Here is a 19447-nt window from a genome sequence, read left to right as displayed (position 1 = left end):
TAGAACAAAGAAAATGATCAAAAGAAACTCCAGCTTGATGATTTTGCTTTTATTTCTATGAGTTTTCCCAGCAGTATTGTAATGTATAACAGAACATAAAAGTACAGTACTGTACTGTACAGTATTGTCGGCAAAAAGTACCATAGTGTATAAATAAGGTGCACTGTACAAAAATGACATTGAGGCTCTATAGTCAAGGTGTACAGAACTGTACAAAAAGAAAAGATGGGTCATAAGTCTGAGCAGCAGTTTGTAAGTCTGAACAACATGCCTCCATCGTAACTCTGAACAATCATTAAACAGATAAGTCATTAAATGTGGAATAGCTATACTTCAAAAATCGTAAAGTACAAGAAAAAATCACAACAAAATTTTTAGTAAAATACATATTCAGATCCACAAAGGTGCCTGTAATAAGTATTAGGCTTTTAAAAATATTTTAAGGACCATCAAATCTAAATCTTAGTTTTTATTAATTTCTGAGTTTTAATGATATCTTCAATTTTCAAATCTTTATGTTTGTTATCCATTTAATATATCAAGTAGCAATAAACAAGATATATCTACAAGTAATTCTTGCAGTTGTTCCTTCCAGACATTAATTTGTTGTTTTTATATTTAATGAGATTACATATTAACATTATTAATATGTATTAATATGATTAATATTAATATGAGATCAATCATCATATATCCTAAAGACCCCTGGTTTAGTAGGGTAAATCCTTAACAGTCAGTATCGGATCTAATCACATCACAGAAATGCTCTTGTATAATTACTTTTTTAGTTCTGTTTTCATCCCCCACTTCCTTCATCTTTTGGCTCCCTTCCCATTTGCAAAAAAGTGGGAAGTACGGAGATAGATCTTTCAATAAAGTTAGCTTTAAAAGGAAATTTTATTTTGTCCTCTTTAACTGTATGTATAGACATTCCTTTTTCCTGGGAGAAGACAAAGTCCCTAGAAGCATTCGAGAATGTAGGGCAGTGACCCTAAGAGAAAGATCCAGAGTACCTATTGCACAGAGTTATCTCCAAATGATGTGAATGAAGTCCTTTGACTTGCTTAACCTTAGGTAGCCATAACAAAATATGACAGACTGGGTAGTTTGAACAACAGAAATATATTTTCCCACAATTCTGGAGGTTGGTCATCCTACATCAAGGGGCTAACAGGTCCCTCTGCTAGGCTTGCAGATGCCTATCTTCTCACTTTATCTTCACCTGGCCTTTCCTCTCTATGCCAACACTGAGAAAGAAACCTCCTGTGTCTCTTCCTGTTCGTTTAGGAACACCAGACCCATCAGAGGAAGGCCTCACCCATATGGCTTCAGTAAACCTTAACTGCCTCCTTAAAGGTCCTCTCTTCAGATGTAGTCTGCTTGATCGTTAAGAGATTCAAAGTTGGAATTCCACCAATTTAGGACACAACTGCAGTAAAGAAGATAGTTAAGGGACAAGAAAAAAAAAATGATGAGTGATACAAATTTTTCACATAGAGAATCGGTGAAACCCAGTGACATGTAAATCAATGTGGAAATAAAAGCAGTTACTCTCTCTATTCCTTTCCATTCAATTTTTTTAATTTATCTAGTGAAATTATCTTTGAAATCTGTAATGTTAGTCCACTAATTTGGTGAATTTCGTAGATTTTCAATATGTAAATCACTGAAACCTCTAATGCATTGTTAGTATCATATTGTTAGGGAACAAATGAATAATTCCATTGAAAATACTGAAAAAATATATCACTATTTGTAATGCAGGTTATCTCTATACATTAAGTTCTAAACAAATATCCTGAAATACTCTTATTTTTATATTTGTTGCAAATTTTAGATTAGTAAAAATTAGAAAAAATATGTAAATAAAGGGTAATACATACATATTGTTATTATTTCATAAGCCCTAACTTTCCAGTTCTTTAGTTCTCATATGAATCGCTTCATGACTTATGATATATTGAGAGATGTGATGACAAACTGAGAAAACAGATGTTGAGGCATAGGAAAATAAGAATTATTGTGTTATGAGAATGTGAGTCAGTGTCTTCTTGGAAATAGAACCAAAATTCACCAGGAGAATTTTATGATGTATCATGAAAGTGCTCTATTTAATTCTAAGAAAGATGTTTGTAATACAATTTTTAGAGATTTCTCTTTAAATGTAAGTGTATGTAAAAGCAACTTTCCATCCCAAGAAGGACAAATCAGAGATATTTTGTTAGTAAATCTCAAGACCAACTCAGTCATACAAACTATTTTTAGGAGAAAAATATAGGAGGAAAGATAAGAAGGAAGTAAAAGAAGAGTACAAGGAAAAAGAGAATGGGATTAGTGAACAGAAGTGAAGCAAATGCATAAGAAGATTTCATAATTAATAAGGGGAGCTTTAGAAATATTTCGATTTTTACTACATTTAAAATAAAAATATTTTTAATGATGTAGAGTAGGAAATGCTGAAAACCATAATTTAAGGTGATATATAATATTTTAAGGTGACAGATACTGTAATTGGAACAGAATGAGTTCTACTTCAGTATACTTGGAAAATATTGCTAATTATTTATGTGTAACAGGAAACAAATTTTTCTATTCATTTATATTATATCATTTTCATCTTAATTTCTTTAATTAGTTGTGTTCTCACATAATTCTACCATCTTACACTTTTACTGTCAGTCTGTATATACAATATATATCTATGAGGTATTTATATTGTATTCAGTTTGAACATTTTAAAGGATATTTCCGTAGCTATTATTTCAAATATGCCCCGAAATAAAATATAAGTATATTTCATTAAATATGTTGGGTTAAAGTGCAAGTGGAAAAGAATGAACAAATAAAACAAATAATGGAAGTACAAATTAAAACAATGTGTTTTGTATTTACCTGACTAGTATCAAAATTTTAACAGCTACCAAATGATATTCTTGTCTCTAAAGTCAAAACAATTTTTTGAACATAATCTTGACATTTACAAATTCAGTTCCAGAGCTACTGAAAATATACAAAAATTTCTATCCATGAAATATATCCATCAAATATTTCTATCCATTAAAATGTATAGATAAAAAAGTTTAATATGATAGCCAGAGCTACCAAGTCAGATCATGAAAATCTTTTTTTTTTCTTTTAGAAACGGCAAGATCATTGAAGAAAATGAAAAGTACATATTGAAAGGAAGCAATACAGAACTCATTGTCAGGAACATAATCAATAGCGATGGTGGACCATATGTCTGTAGGGCAACAAATAAGGCAGGAGAAGATGAAAAGCAGGCCTTCCTCCAAGTCTTTGGTAAGTGTTATAGCACAGTGGTTAAAATTTCCTAGTTTAGAGAAATATTTGAGTCCACTTATATTCTGCCATTTTTAATATTTTAAATTTCCATAATTAAACCTTAGCTTCCTCATTTTTGAAATACATTTTCTCAGCTACCAAATAAAAATTATCATAAGAATTACATGAAAACATACATGTAAATTTCTGTGATTTTACCTATTACATAACTGAAGTTAAATATGTAGAATACAGATAGTAGTATCTGTAATATTTTATATCTACCTAAAGTTTGATCCTTATACCATTTTTTTTTTTTTTTTTTTTGGTACTGGGGATTGAACTCGGGTACTTGCGCTTGCGCAGCAGGCAGCGAAACCACTGAGCTAAATCCTCGGCCCTCTCATAACTTTTTAAATGACACAGATTAGATTCAGTTTTATATTCATCTATATGTCTGTAATGCTATAATTTAGAAACAGATCTTAAATATAATTATTTTCTTAAAATAAAATAGAATTATATATTTCACAAAAGATATATTATATACTTTGGGCAAACTTATAGAGCATAGAGAATTTGTAATTTTTAAAGAAAACCAGTGACATATCTTCCATTATGCTTGCAATAAGAATTTGCTGATTGGTACTAATATTATTTTTCTCTTTAAAAAGTGTAAAACAATTATATACACTGCTCATATTTCCTTCTTTAAAAATATGTCATTGTATTAGTCACTTTACTGCTGCTTGGACAAAATTCCTGACAATCACATCTAAAAGGAGAAGTGAATTTTGGCTTTTTTTCAGTGGGTAGAGTCCATAGTCAAGAGGCTCTAAGAGAGAAAAAACATGGTAGAAGGTCCTAGTGGAGGAAAATTGCTCACATCATGGAAGACAGAAGCAGAGGGAGAGGAGAGAGGGGCTAGGAATTAAAATATACCTTTCCAGGTCATCTTCCTAGTGTTCCAACTTTTCTGACCAGGTCACACTTCAGAACAGCACAGTGAGTTACAAACTTATCAATGGACTGATCAATTTCTGAGTGTAGTACTCCCATGACCCAGTAACCATCCAAAGCCTTTAGTTCTGAATCTATGACATTTGGGGGACTTTTTAGATCTAAACCTTAACATTCAACTCCTGGTCCCCCAAAGGCTCATGTTCATTTCATTAAATAAAATGCGTTTAATGCATTTCTTAGAGTTTTCAGTCTTAACAGTTACAGCATTGGAGAAAAAGTCCATGTCCAACATGTTCTCTGAGACTCACAGCAAACTCTTAACTGAGAACCGGTATAAACATAAAGAAATACAAGTACTTTCAACATAAAATGATACAGGGTAACCATTTCTGTACCAAACAGGAGAGAGGGGGACATAGATATTGGACCAAAGCAAGACCAAAATCCAACAGGGTAAACATTAAATCCTATCATTTCCTGTCCAACGCCTGGGACAAGTTGTGGTAAGATGTTAGCTCTAAATGGCTTGAGTGGCCTCACTTCTCTACAGAATCCCCTATTGCATCCCACACATCCTCTCTCTTGGGTGGACTCTAATTACTGCCCACAGCTGTCCTTAGAAGATATTCCATCTTCCTGGCATGTTCAGCTTCCTGGGGTGCCCATTGTACCTTCAGCTTATTTTTTTGTACATCACCATCTCAGAAACACCTGGAAGGTACTGTGACCATGTTACACATTTTTGCCTGGACATTCTGGCCTTTTCTGAAATGTAGGTGGAAGCATTTATATCCCTAAACCATTTGCATCCTACATTACTTCAAAACCAGAAGGACATGGATGACATAATGTTCTACTGTTGAAGCAGTAGCCTGACACCCTGGGATTATGCCTGGAGCATGGGTGCCTCTGAGTGCCTGAGTGGTTGAACTCTAGATGGCTGAACTATAGGAAGCACTTTTCTCTGTGGCCCTGAACGTTCAAAGCTAAGTCTATTAAAAGAGTTTATGCTCTTAAATTCTTTGAGCCTCCAGAGAATTGTGTCTGACCTGGTTCTATGATGCTTTCAGTCAATTTTTCCTTTTGTTTTCATGCAAAGTAACTGACTGCTTCTCAGTGCTAATCTTTTCAATAACCATGCACTCCTATGGCCCAATTTCCAAGTGATTCCTGTCTGACAAAACTGCAAACTTTGCACATCTGTCAGCTTTTTTTTTACTACTGAATGTCACTATAAATCTGGCTAAAAGCAACCAGAAGTATCCATATGCAGCCAGAACTTTAGGCTGCTTTGAAATTTCCTCAACCAGGTTGATTAGTCCACTATTCTTAATCTCATTCTCCTGCAAAGTTTCAGAGAATGGGCAAAATGTAGACAAATTTTCAGCCAGAGTATAATACACAGAGCCTTAGTCCTGTTGTCAGTGGAGTATTTGATTTCACCTGAAACCTCTTGAATCTGGCCTTTACTGTTTGCATTCCTATCAGAATTTTGGTTTCCTGAGCTCCAAACAGAATCATGTACCAAGCTCTGTTTATTTCATTCTAAGGCTTCTCTAATCCATATCACCAAAGCTCTCCAAACTCCTAGCACAAACCAGTTCCAAAATTTTCTCAGGCACATCTTCTCCTACAGTCACTACAGTGACCCACTCCTGACACCAATTTTCTCTATTACTTTCCCATTTCTGGGTCAAAGTACCAACTTAAAGAAGGAAAGGTATTTTCTGGTTCAGTTCATTACCAAGCAGAACCAGAATGGTGGGAGGGCCCAGTGGGAGAAAACTGCTCATATCATAGAAGGGAGGAAGCAGAGATAGTGGAGATGCCAGGGACAAGAATACACCCTTTCAGGTAATACTTTTATCCACCTCCTCCAACTCTGCCCTTCCCTGAATAGCAAAGTCAGCTCTGAACTCATCAATGTACTCATCAATCTACTGATGAGTAGCACACCCCCCACGATCCAATCCCTTCCAAAAGACTTATCTGAATGCAAGACCTTGGTGGGGGGTGGTTAGATCTAAAGATCTTATCAAAATGATTTCAGAGAAAAGAGAAGGAAAAGGAGGAGGGTGAAATTGATGGAACTAAGAATGCTAGTGCTTGTAATGGTTAGTGTAGGGGTACTCCTAAACATTGCCCACAAGATGAATGGCATTACATGGTGGACCCACTCTTTGCTGGTATGTTCTGTGGTTGAGGTAATAGAAACATTTTTCTTGAACCAGAGAAATTTTATGTTTATATTCTAGTGCAGTGAACAAAGCACTATACCAGAATCTATTAATATTTTATTTTTTTAAAAGAATATGAAATTGGGTAAATTAGGCAAAACTATAAATAGAATTATTGTTCTGGAGTGTTACTGAGAAGGATAAGGTTGACTGTTATGTTTATATAAAAGTCTTTAGTGAAAAGAAATAGAGAAGGCTAAGAGCCTTGAGTTTAAATTCACAAAGAAGAAATGATCAATAATCTTGACACTCAGAAATTATAGAAAGTCCTCAATTTGTTCTAATAGTATTTCCCACTTGAAAATATTTAATAGATTAAATTCTACTCATCATAAAAAACTAATAAGAAATGGTAGTTTATGACTTAATTGCAAAGTATATTGTTCTCAGTCTATTTCCATGAGCCTGTATGAAATACTATATAGTTACTTCTATTTTTATTAGGCTACCACTAAATGAGAAAAAGATATAAATGGAAGACATTGTGATACCTTCATCCTTTCAAATAAAAAAGACCATAAAATATTGCCTTTAGTAAATGTAGTGATTTTTTAATGCAATGGAACAAATTTTTGTTTATTTTTTCACAAAGTCACATATGCACACATATGCATCTAAAAGGAAATTGTTGAAAACTCTATAAGGCACATTTCTGATATTATGAATATTATTTTCTGAGATTAATAACTATTTATATTCTTGGTTATTTGTATCAAAATATTAAAAAATTTTACTTGTACTGAAATCACATGTGCTAGCTTTTAGACTTTTATTCATTTTATGTTTTAACTAAACAGCTAAGAAACACAGATGAGACAATGTTGAAAAATAAACCTCTGTGTATATAAACATATGGAAGGACATTTTTTACCATTAAGGCACTTTTAATTAGTGTACATAATGTTATTTTCATAGAAGTTATAATAAATACATAGTTTAATACATTGCCAAGGTAAATTAAGGGACAAATTGATCAGAAAAAATAGGTATAATAATAGGTAGTATATATATATTTAACCATAATTAATTTCAATAACATATATTCAAGATACATTAATCATGTTTCATCTGGTGAAACTCTTATTGAAATTAAGAGACAGTCATTAAGTAGCTGCCATATAGTTGTACAATATGTATGTGTATAATACATATGTGTGTGTTTAGGTATATACATGCATATGTGGGTATAAATGGAAATTTTAACTTGGTGGCTTTAACAGAGAACAAAATAGGGTAATTTAAATTGGAAAATTTTCAAATGCAGTATAATTTTTATTTAGGTTTTTGAACTATTTCAAATTATTTTTGGTCTTTCTTTCTCTTTCTTTCTTTCTTTCTTTCTTTCTTTCTTTCTTTCTTTCTTTCTTTCTTTCGACAAGGTCACACTATGTAGTTCAGGCTGTCCTTGAACTCACTATATAGCCCCAGCTGGTCTCAAACTCACAGTGATTTTCATGTGTCAGCCTCCCAAGAACTGGGATTATAGGTGTTGGCCACCATACCTGGCTCAAATTATTTTAAAAATGGTAATAAATGGGTATTAATTTCTAAAGCTATTTTTGTCCCATTCTTTGCAGCTCTTTTGCATCTCTCATAAAGCAAAACATGCTGGTGTAACAGAGTTGTCATATTCTATATTAATGGGGATTTAAGTGCCTACCATGGATTTTCAGTCTGAATAATGATACTTTTACTCCAATGCCAATTGAGTAATGTATACATTTTTTACAGTACAGCCTCACATAATACAGCTTAAAAATGAGACTACATATGAGAATGGTCATGTCACACTCATCTGTGAGGCAGAAGGAGAACCTATTCCAGAAATCTCTTGGAAAAGAGCTGTGGATGGCATCACATTTTCTGAAGGTGATAAGGTAACCGCAACTCCAGTATAATAGATTCCAGTTCCACTGTGATTTCCAGAATTTTCAACACTGGTAAATCTTACATTACAGTTTTACAAGTAACTTGCTCAGATCAGTTTTAATTTTTCAAAAGGTTACTCTACCATAGAGTTAGCCTAAAAGAACTTTAGATGGGAAAATGTCAATGTATATAATTTTGAAAATTAAATTAGAATTCTTAGGTTAATTGTGTTGCTCTTTAGGTTGTTTCATAGACTTTTAGTGTACATTGAATCTTTAATACATGCTATTATAATTTCAAAATTGCACCTTTGATAAGTACATAAAAATAATTTAAAAATTCTGGCTATCATTCAAATGTTTAATTATTTTCATGCAATTGAAAAGTAGGTTTGTGCTTTCAGATAATTTAGAATCAAAAAAGAAAAATAAGCACAAGTAAGTATGGCATTTTGATAACTTTCACCAGAATGCATCCAAGTTATTTAGAAATCAATTAACCATGACCATGTGTTTATTACACTATATGGATTTTTATTTCTTTTCAACTGCAAATATACACAAAAATGACAGAGAAAAAGAGGTAATGATGTAATGACATAGTGGGATTTACATTTCATATTAGTAAATATTAGAAAATTAGTCTTTTAGGTGAGTATTCAATATTAAAGTAGTTGTTTGTTTGTTTGTTTTTTGTTTGTTTCCTCACCGAAATCTAACTCTGGACCTTGCACTTGCAAAGCAGGCACAGTGCAACTGAGCTAAATCCCCAGCCTCAATATTGAAGTTTTTCATTTAAATTTAATTAATTTCCACAAAATGTTTGATTTTAAAATATATGCATATCTCAAAAGTAGACTTATTAACGTTTTAGTAGGAAGACTTGAAATCATTTTCTCTATACTACATTTTTTTATGAAATAGTATAAGTTCTTTAATAAAGGAAGAACATGTAATGCTACTGAACACAATAGAACATAGAATTCAACCTTCTTCATTATCACAGGAGAACTTTCTGCTATCATTTTAAAACAGATTAAAGTACATAGCACTGGTGTCTCTTTTGAAATTTATCTTTTTAAATTAATTTTATTGGTACATTTTAGGTACACAATATAATGACGTTCATCACTGGAAATCTGTACTTTTACATAATCTCTCTGGGTTCTTATTTTTTCCCCATTGCCCTGCCCTCCCTTCAACCTCTCCACCCCTCTCTATTTACAAAGACTTTGTTTCCATTTTTTCATTTTCTCATATTAATTCCATTCCCTTCTTATATTTTCTATTCCTTCAATTTATCATAATGTATTTAAAATATGCTAATCTTATAAACTGGCAGAAAAGAATCACTTTCTTGTCTACATAATATTTTCTCTTTTACTGTCCTCGTGCCTCTTCTTTGGGTAATAGTTGCAATGTTTCAATATATTTCTTTTATATTTTCAATTTGAACTTCAAATTTGTGGAATGTGAATGACAACGATAGTCTTCTGGCCACTGAAGTAATTATTATAGAGTTTGCTTTAATATTTTCTAAACCAAAAATTGTAAGTACTGGCTTGGCACAATTGTCAAATCTGAAAAGATGTAAATTTTCACAAAGTCAAAACAAAATTACACGTCTAAAAATTTGGAGGACTGTTTCCATATTTCATGTGAACACATTTCTGTGGATTAGGCCACTTAAGAACAATTATTTTCATGCTCTTAGCCCATATTATTTTTACCTTTATATTCCTATTATTGTATTTTTCAAGTATTTTCCTGTCTACTAAAAAATTTCAAAAGTTGTAAGTTGGCTTTTATGCTGCATTTAATTGATATTCTTTTATTTATATTCTGAGAAAAAGATCTATATTATACTCAGTTATTTTATCAATGAAATGTTAGCAAGTGAGTATGAAGCTATGATATTTTATTCCAGTAGCTATGTCTTAGGCCACACCAAGCTAGAGGCAGAAATTTCTTCCACCTATGTAATCAATCCTCTAGATTGTTTGCTAAGGATTATATCTAATAATACATATTTAAATTTTTCATCTTGGATTATTTTTCAAAAAGCAATTACAAAAATCCAAATATGCTTTTTCTTCAAATTTCCACCAATGGCTAAAGAAATTATGGCTAGTTTTTTCTGTTATGGCAATTCTCCAAAAATATTTTAAGATTCCTCCCTTACTTTCAGGATACCAATAAGTCTTTTTTTTCTCCTAATATTTCTACCTTTTTCAACTACAAAAATCAGAAAAATGAATTGTTGAACTAAATTGTGAAGGAAGACAAATGTAGTTTTGAATTTCAGCTTTGCCATTTATGATAGTTCAGTATCAATAAAATTATTGAATTATTTAATATGAGCTTCTTCACTTTTAAAATGCTGACAATAATTCTTATTTTTTATATTTTTCTAAGGAACATGAAGAATACTATATAAAACGTATGTCAGCATGTCTCACATAAGTATTGAATACATGTTTTTCATCATCATGTTACACAGTTTCTGAAGCACAGTTTATTTTGTTCTTATTCTGATTAAATTCTGGTTGCTCATAGACTCCCTAAAGTCTGATACCTAAAATCTAATTGAATACTATCTATTGCAGATTATACTGTGATCCTGTCAGACTGGTCATGAGGCATTAAATTATATTTTCTATAAGAATTGCTAGGAGATCCTTATGGTTTTCAGATTCTATATTCCTAACCTCCAACTTAGCTCAAGAATTTAGACAGCATTTTTAATACCCTCATTGCCTGTTGTTATACAGATTCCAACCCATACTGTAGAAAACAGTTCTTAGCATTTAGCTAAGATGAAATTCCACAGCTAATTCTTTTAACAGGAAAATAGTCTTATCAATTAGTTGAACTCCTGATAGTAGTTTGGGAAATGCAACACTAACAAATGTTACCATTATGAATATACTAACTCTGATGAAATTGCAAATGTGTAGATTAATAAACAAAGAAATATCTTCAGTGTCATGGGCTTCAGTGTAATAAAGTCATCCAATAACATGTCGATATACTTAGTGAATATAATTATCTTTGTAGATTTTTTAAAGGGGACTCTCAAAAATTTCATTTTTCTTAAGTAATTTCACAATCAGTTTTCACAAAAGATTAAATAAGTAAGTGGAAATTAGTATCAAATGACTTAAAACTATTCTTAGTTTGAGCAAATTCATAAATAATAGATGAATGCTTTTATACTGAACTGAAGAATCAAATAAATATACCCAACATAGTTCCTATTAGCCATAGACCTTTCAGCTTGACCCTCCCTTGTGGATACAGAGATTCGAAAGATATCACTTGGGATACTAAGAGAGAACTAGTGGCCTCGGTGAGAAGGTAATTTATGAAAAGAAATAAAGAAGTGATAAGGGAAAACTATCCAGTTTGCATCTCCACAGAACCAATTAGATAACTCTTTAATTCTTACAGGACAGAGTAAGTAAGGGAGTTGAAAAGTCCAAGAGTTGTATGGTAAAAGAGTTTACTTCCTAAAGAATAAATATTAAAAGCTCATGAGAAGTGGTAATTGACCAACAAACATCATGCTGATTGCAGTTTCACACCCATCCAACACGTTAGCTGAATTTATTTTGAAGTATTTTTGTTGTATAATAAATGACTCCCAAACACAGTGGCATAAAACAGCCATTTGCTGTAGGTCATTCAATCGTAAATCAGGAATTTGAATAAGGCTTAGCTGAGTGGCTGTCACATGGATTCTCTAATATGCATGCACTAAAATGTGGCCTGTAGTTGTAGATGTGAGAAGGAACCGTCAATTGTGCAGCAAAGCCAAACTGGCTCATTTACATGGCTGGCTTTCCATTCATGCTATGGGCAGTGAGCTACGTTGGAGCTGTCTGTTGGTGCTGTACGTCTAGTTACAGCCTCAGCCGCAGGACTGTCTCCAGATAGTCTCTCCTGAAGGTTGGCGGGATCCTTCCAGAGGAAGTGTTTCAAGATGTTCAGATCAGGTAGACACTAAATAGTCTTTTCCAAATTATTCTTGAAATCATATACCACTTTTGCCTCATTATAATCAACTGTAAAGCAAAATCCAAGGCAAGAAAAATTAGATTGCCCCTTTTGATGGAAAAGGATTCTTAATCACATTGTAGATATGTATGTGGGAAATATGAAGACCATCTCTTAAATTTACATTTCTAAAAGTTTATCTCAAATATCCCCATAAGCTAGATCCAGTTATTTTTCCAATGCTTATATAAGAGGAAACAGACGCAGTGAAATGTGATTACCACGCTTTCCACCAGCCACCAGGGCAGAGTGCGGGGGACCACCCCCGCACCCCCCGCACCCCCGCCCCTACCCCGAGGCAGGCCCACCAGCTGACGGCTGGGGTGAACAGAGCCAGCAGCGCCAAGCGGGGCTGAGCGGTTGCAGGCTGACCGGGACCTGCTTGCTCCAGCTTGCTCCACCAGCTTTACAACAGCCACCAGGACAGGGTGAGGAGGACACCCCCCACCCCACCCCGGGCAGGCCCACCAGCTGACGGCTTGGCCTCAGGGGCACCTCCAACAACACACCCCCACCCCCATCCCCACCCCCAGCCGCTGGCCTTTTGGCTGTGCAGCTACTTGGTTACACACTGCAGAGGCAAGTGGACAAAAGCCGTTGTCCTGAGCTCCAGAAGTGAACAACAGAGAGAGTGCCTGTCTCAGGCTCCCTGATGAAGACAAGCCCACTGGAAAAGTGAAGGGAATCTCTGTAATAAAGGCACACCAGACCACCGTGATTGTTAAATTGGGGGGATTAATAGCTACCATCGGAAACTGGATTTTCTTCAGGGGAAAAGCAGCTGAAACCTGCGGTAGAAACTTGCAGAGTGCAACCCTGTAGGAAGACAGGGAGCTCAACTTGGAACTTGCAACCAGAAATCTGCCTGAATCTCACAGGTCTGGGACTAGCTTACTGAGACTCATTGACCTATAACTGCACACTGCTGCCCACATTGTCTATTGTGACCACAGAGACACACCTTGAAGGAGGCCCTTTATTTTTTAAAGGTGATAAATTAATAACTACCACAAATTGTCATTCTCTAAGAGGTATTTGATGCTATGGTGTTGCTGATTGTATGACTTGGGCTAAGATGTCATGATTGATCTAAACAGTTTTCCTTTCTGGTGTAATGAAAATGAGATAGCCTTAGAGTCTTTAGAGACTCAAAACCTAAAGACCAGCTATATCTGGTAGACACCTCTGAGAAGCAATCATTCCATAAGTGTTTTAAATAGACCAACAAAGGTACTTACAATAAACAACTTCATAATATCAATCCAGGAACTAAACCAGGGACAGTACCAAAAACAAAAATGCGAAGGCATTTAAGCAAGACACAAACCCAGACTTCCACCCCACAAAAGGCAATTTCTGGGAGAAATGAGGTGCAAAAGTCTGATAATCAACCACCTGGACACCCTGAACTGATAGCACAGGAAGTAACAAAACAGATGAATGAGGCTCTAGAAAAATTCAAAGCAGAAATAATCTCCCAGATAACTATAGAGATGGTGAGCAGAGTGAAAGACATGATTATTAGAGGCTCTAGAACAGAAACTGATAAAAAAAATAGTTGAGCTCAGAAACATACTGGAAGCCAGGAATGCCCAGCATAAGGAAGAAATGGAAACCATGATCACCCAACATAAGAAAGAAATGGAATTCATAAAATAGATTCAAACAGATACTCAGGAGATTAAAAACACCATTGAAAGCATGCAGAGCAGATTAAGAGAATCTGAAGATGGAATATCAGATATAGAAGACAGGATTGCAGTGAAGGACCATGAAAACAGATTTCTTAAAAATAGTAAGGGACTGTGAGAAATCAATTCAACAGCCGGTAGATGATACAAAGAAGAATTGATAGGATTTGATAGGATTGATAAGAATTGATAAGACTTGATAGGATTGATAAGATTGATAGGAGTCCATGAAAAAACAGGAGAAAGTACAATGGACATAAAAAACCTGTTCAGAGAAGTAACAGTAGAAAACTTCCCAGACACAGGAGGGAAATTGGACAAGATAAGCAAGGCATATAGAACTCCACCCCGCCGTGATAAAAAAAAAATCTACACCTAGACATGTAATAATCAAGATCCCAGAAACTGAACAGAAGAACAAAATCCTACAGGCAGTTAGAGAAAAGAAATAAATCACCTTTAAAGGAAAGCCCATCAGAATCATGGCAGACTTCTCAACACAAACCCTCAAATCAAGGAGAGCCTGGGATGAAGTATTTCAAGCCCTAAAAGAAAATAACTTCCAACCTAGACTGTTGCATCCTGCAAAATTATCTTCAAAATTGATGGGGAAATTAGATACTTCCATGACAAAGAACACCTGGAAATTTCATGAACACCAAACCACCACTCCGAACAATTCTAAGCCATATCCTACAAAAAGGCAACGAAGGTCACAACTCCATGAGGCTCAACAGAGGGAAGCCACCAGACAAGGTAAGAAACTAAAGGGAAAGGGGGAAAAAGAAATAAGAGCCAACAACAGTAAAACGTCATGACAAGGATGAGTCAGTATCTCTCAATTATAACTATCAATGTTAATGACCTCAATTCACCAGCCAAAAGAAGTAGACTGACAGAATGGATTAAGAAGGAAAATCCAGCAATATGCTGTATACAAGAAACACACCTAACTCAAAAAGAAATTCATAGACTGAAAGGAAAAGGATGGAAAATGGCTCACCACGCAACAGGAACCCAGAAAAAAGCAGGGGTAGCAGTGTTATTTGCAGACAAAGTAGATTTCAAACCAAAACTAATTAAGAGAGACAAAGATGGTCATTACATCCTTGTGAAGGGAACAATCCAAGAGGAAAAGATGACAATCCTAAATATATATGCACCAAATACAAATGCCCCCAACTATACAAAACAAATATTAATGGACATGAAAAACCAAATAAAGACTAATACAGTTGTAGTGGGAGACCTCAGTACCCCACTATCACAAATAAACAGATCATCTAGACAAAAAATTAACAACGAAATTTTAGAACTGAACCAAGCTATTGAACAAATGGACTTAATAGATATTTACAGAGTGTTCCACCCCACAAAATCAGAATACACATTCTTTTCAGCTGCACACAGGGCATTCTCCAAAATAGACCACATGCTAGCTCACAGGACATGTCTAAGTCAATGTAAAAGAATTGAAATTACCCCCTGTATATTATCAGACCACAGTGCAATGAAATTGGAGATCAATAACATGAGAAACTGTGAAATTCCCACAAACAACTGGAAATTGAATAACTCCCTCCCAAACAACCAATGGGTCACAGAGGAAATTAGAGAAGAAATTAGACAGTTTCTACAAGTAAATGATGATGCCGGCACAACATTTAGGAATCTATGGGACACAATGAAAGCAGTTCTATGTGGGAAATTCATAGTAGCGAATGCCCATATTAGGAAAACAGAGAGAACTCAGATAAATAATCTAATGCAGAACTTCAAACTCCTAGAAAAAGAAGAACATAACAACCCCAAAGCCTACACAAGAGAGGAAATTATAAAGATCAAAGCAGAAATTAATGCAATGGAGACTAAGAGAATGATACAAAAAATTAATGAATCAAAGAGTTGGTTTTTTGAAAAAATAAAAAAAATCAATAAACCTTTAGCCAACCTTATCCAAAAAAGCAAAGAAAAGACTCAGACCCATGCAATTAAGAACAAAAAAGGGGAAGTCACAACAGAACCAGCAGAAATCCAGAGGATCATCAATACCCACTTCGAGAACCTGTACTCTAATGAAATGGAAAACACAGAAGAAATGGACAGATTCCTAGATACATAAGAATTGCCAAAGTTAAATGAAGAAGATACAGAAATTCTAAACACCCAATTAAAATGAGTGAAATTGAAAATGTAATAAAAAATTTACCAACAAAGAAAAGCCCAGGTCCTGATGGCTTCACTGCTAAATTCTACAAGACATTTAAAGAAGAAATAATGCCATTACTCTTTAAACTCATCAAGGAAATTGAAAGGGAAGCAATACTTCCAAATTCATTCCTGGAAGCAAGTGTTACTTTGATTCCAAAACCAGGGAAAGACCCAACCCAAAAAGAGAACTACAGGCCAATCTCCCTAAATAACATAGATGCAACAATCCTCAACAAGATACTGGCAAACAGAATACAGAGGGTCATCAAGAAGATCATACACCCTGACCAAGTCGGATTTATCCCAGGGATGCAAGGATGGTTCAACATTCGTAAATCAATAAATGCAATACACCATATTAACAGAGACAAGGCCAAAAACTGTATGATCATCTCAATAGATGCAGAAAAAGTATTCGACAAAATCCAGCACCCATTCATGATAAAATCCCTATAGAAAATTGGAATAGAAGGCCTTTATCTTAACCTGATTAAGGCTATCTATGAAAAACCAACAGCCAACATCATACTAAATGGTCAAAAACTGAAAACTTTCATGCTAAAATCAGGAACAAGACAAGGATGGCCACTCTCACCACTCCTGTTCAATATAGTTCTGGAAACATTAGCCATAGCAATTAGAAAATAGAAAGAAATAAAAAGAATAAAGATAGGAAAAGAAGAAATGAAACTGTCATTATTTGCTGACAATATGATACTTTACATAGAAGACCCAAAAAACTCAGCCAGAAGACTTCTAGACTTAATTGACTGATTCAGTAGAGTAGCTGGATGCAAGGTCAACACTCAAAAAACAATAGGCTTCTTGTATACAAATAACAGACCCACAGAGAGAGAAATTAGGGAAACAATTCCTATTACAATAGCCTCCAAAAAAATGAAATATCTAGGAATCAGTCTAACAAAGGAAACAAAAGACCTCTATGCTGAAAACTACAGCACCCTGAAAAAGGAGATGGAGGAGGATATAAGAAAATGGAAAGACATCCCTAGTTCCTGGGTAGGAAGAATCAATATAGTGAAAATGGCCATACTTCCAAAACTGCTATATATATTTAATGCAATGCCGATTGAAATTCCAACAATATACTTCCCAGAACTAGAGAAAACAATCCAACAATTCATTTGGAACCAGAGGAGACCTAGACTAGCAAAAGCAATTCTGGGCAACAGAGACATAGCTGGGGGTATCACAATACCCAACTTGAAGCTATACTACAAAGCTGCTGTGATAAAAACAGCATGGTACCAGCAAAGAAACAGAATGGAGAATCAGTGGAATAGATTAGAAGATGCAAAAACAACTTCAGACATGCTCAGCCACCTCATCTTTGACAAAGGAGCCAACCACCCTCATTGGAGGAAAGATAGCCTATTTAATAAACGGTGTTGGAAAAACTGGATTTCATCCTGTCAGAGATTACAACTCAACCCATACCTATCACCATGCACTAAACTAAGATCGAAGTGGATTAAAGATCCAAATATTAACACAGAAACACTAAACTTGCTGGAAGATAAGTTAGGTAGAACTCTTGAAGACATTGGCATAGGAAAGGACTTTATGAACAAAACCTCAGTAGCACGGGAACTAGCAGAAAGAATCAACAACTGGGATTTCATCTTATTGAAAAGCTTTTGCACTGAAAGAGAAACCACCAACAGAGCTAACAGACAACCTACAATATGGAAAAAAATTTTAGCAGCTATAACTCAGACAAAGGGCTACTCTTTAGAATATATAAAGAACTGAAAAAAATCAGACCCCCCAAATTCAAAGACTCAATTCAAAAACAGGCCTCTGAAATGAGCAGACATTTCTCAAAGAAGTAAAAGCAGAAAATAAACATATGAAAAAGTGTTCAACATCACTGGTCATTTGAGAGATGCAGATGAAAACAACACTGAGATTCCACCTCACCCCAGAAAGAATGGCTGCTATCAAGAAATCAACCAATAACAAATGCTGGCAGAGCTGTGGAGAGAAAGGAACCCTTCTCCATTGTTGGTGGGAGTGCAGACTGGTGCAACCAGTATGGAAATCAGTGTGAAGATACCTCAAAGAACTAGGGCTGGAGGGCCCATTTGACCCAGTTATTCCCCTGGTGGGTATTTTCCCAAAAGAATTAAAAGAATCATACCACAGTGATATATGTGTACCCATGTTTATAGTGGCACAGTTTGTAATAGCTAAAGCTTGGAAACAGCCCAAGTGCCCATCAACTGGAAACTGGATAAAGAAGATGTGGGTTTTTTATAAAATGGAGTAGTACTTGGCCATAAAGAAAGAGAAACTAGAGTCATTTATAGCTAAATGGATGCATATTGAGGCCATACTTTTAAGTGAAATAAACAGGACACACGTGTAAATACTGAATAGTTTCTCTAGTGTGAGTAACTGAGAGTGCAAATAAGGACTAAAATGATTAATAACTAATAAGTGATTCTTTGAAATAGGAAAAGGTGCAAAGGGGTATGGGTGGTGGGAGGGGAAGGGGAAAGGAAAGAATGGAAAGGAAAAATTATGAGAAAGGAAAAAAAAAAAAGGAAATGAAGTATGTAAATAGGGAAGTGTTTAGGGGTGAAGGGCACACAGGTAATGGGGAAAAAATGAGAACCAAGATACATCATATACAGGTACAAGCATCCAAAGATAAATGTAAATGTATTGCATACCTAAAATGTACCAATAAAAGAATTTAAGAAAAAAGAAACAAAGAAATGTGGTGATTTGTCTAAGATCACACAGGCTGTAAGGGACATCTGGATTTGAATTATGTCTCAGTGTCATAATAAATGCTTACATAGTCCCTCAGAATTCTGTTAAAATGAATCTAAATGATATTCCCATCCATACAATTAAATACAATTTAAAAGTTGGACGAAATTGTTTCATTTTGAAAATTATTTATAATAACATACTTCTATTTTGTGCTACTTAATAAATTAGACAGTAAACAAATTATCCCATTTTTAATATGCACCTATAAAAATTATTTCTTGTACCTGGGCATGGTGATGCATGACTGTAATCCCAGCACTCTTCAGGCTGAGGCAAGATTCCCACAAGTCCAGGGCCAGCTCAGGCAACATAGTGAGTTCAAGGGCAAGCCAAACTA

At 34.7% G+C, this 19447-nt stretch overlaps 1 protein-coding gene across 2 annotated transcripts in view; it reads left to right on the top strand.

Annotated features, from left to right (window-relative positions):
- Ncam2 (neural cell adhesion molecule 2) overlaps nt 1–19447 on the top strand; it is a 490293-nt gene that overhangs the window by 304873 nt on the left and 165973 nt on the right. For both annotated transcript variants that reach the window (XM_004842216.3, XM_004842218.3), the window contains exons 7-8: nt 3140–3300; nt 8214–8359. In XM_004842216.3, coding sequence (XP_004842273.1) covers nt 3140–3300; nt 8214–8359 — 307 coding nt within the window. The remainder of the gene's footprint in view (nt 1–3139; nt 3301–8213; nt 8360–19447) is intronic.

Source organism: Heterocephalus glaber, unplaced genomic scaffold, assembly GCF_053883595.1.
Source record: "Heterocephalus glaber isolate CG9 unplaced genomic scaffold, H.glaber_assembly_v1.0 deba00000122, whole genome shotgun sequence".
In the NCBI taxonomy this organism is placed as follows: Eukaryota; Metazoa; Chordata; class Mammalia; order Rodentia; family Bathyergidae; genus Heterocephalus; species Heterocephalus glaber.
This window is presented reverse-complemented; position numbering and strand designations above follow the sequence as displayed.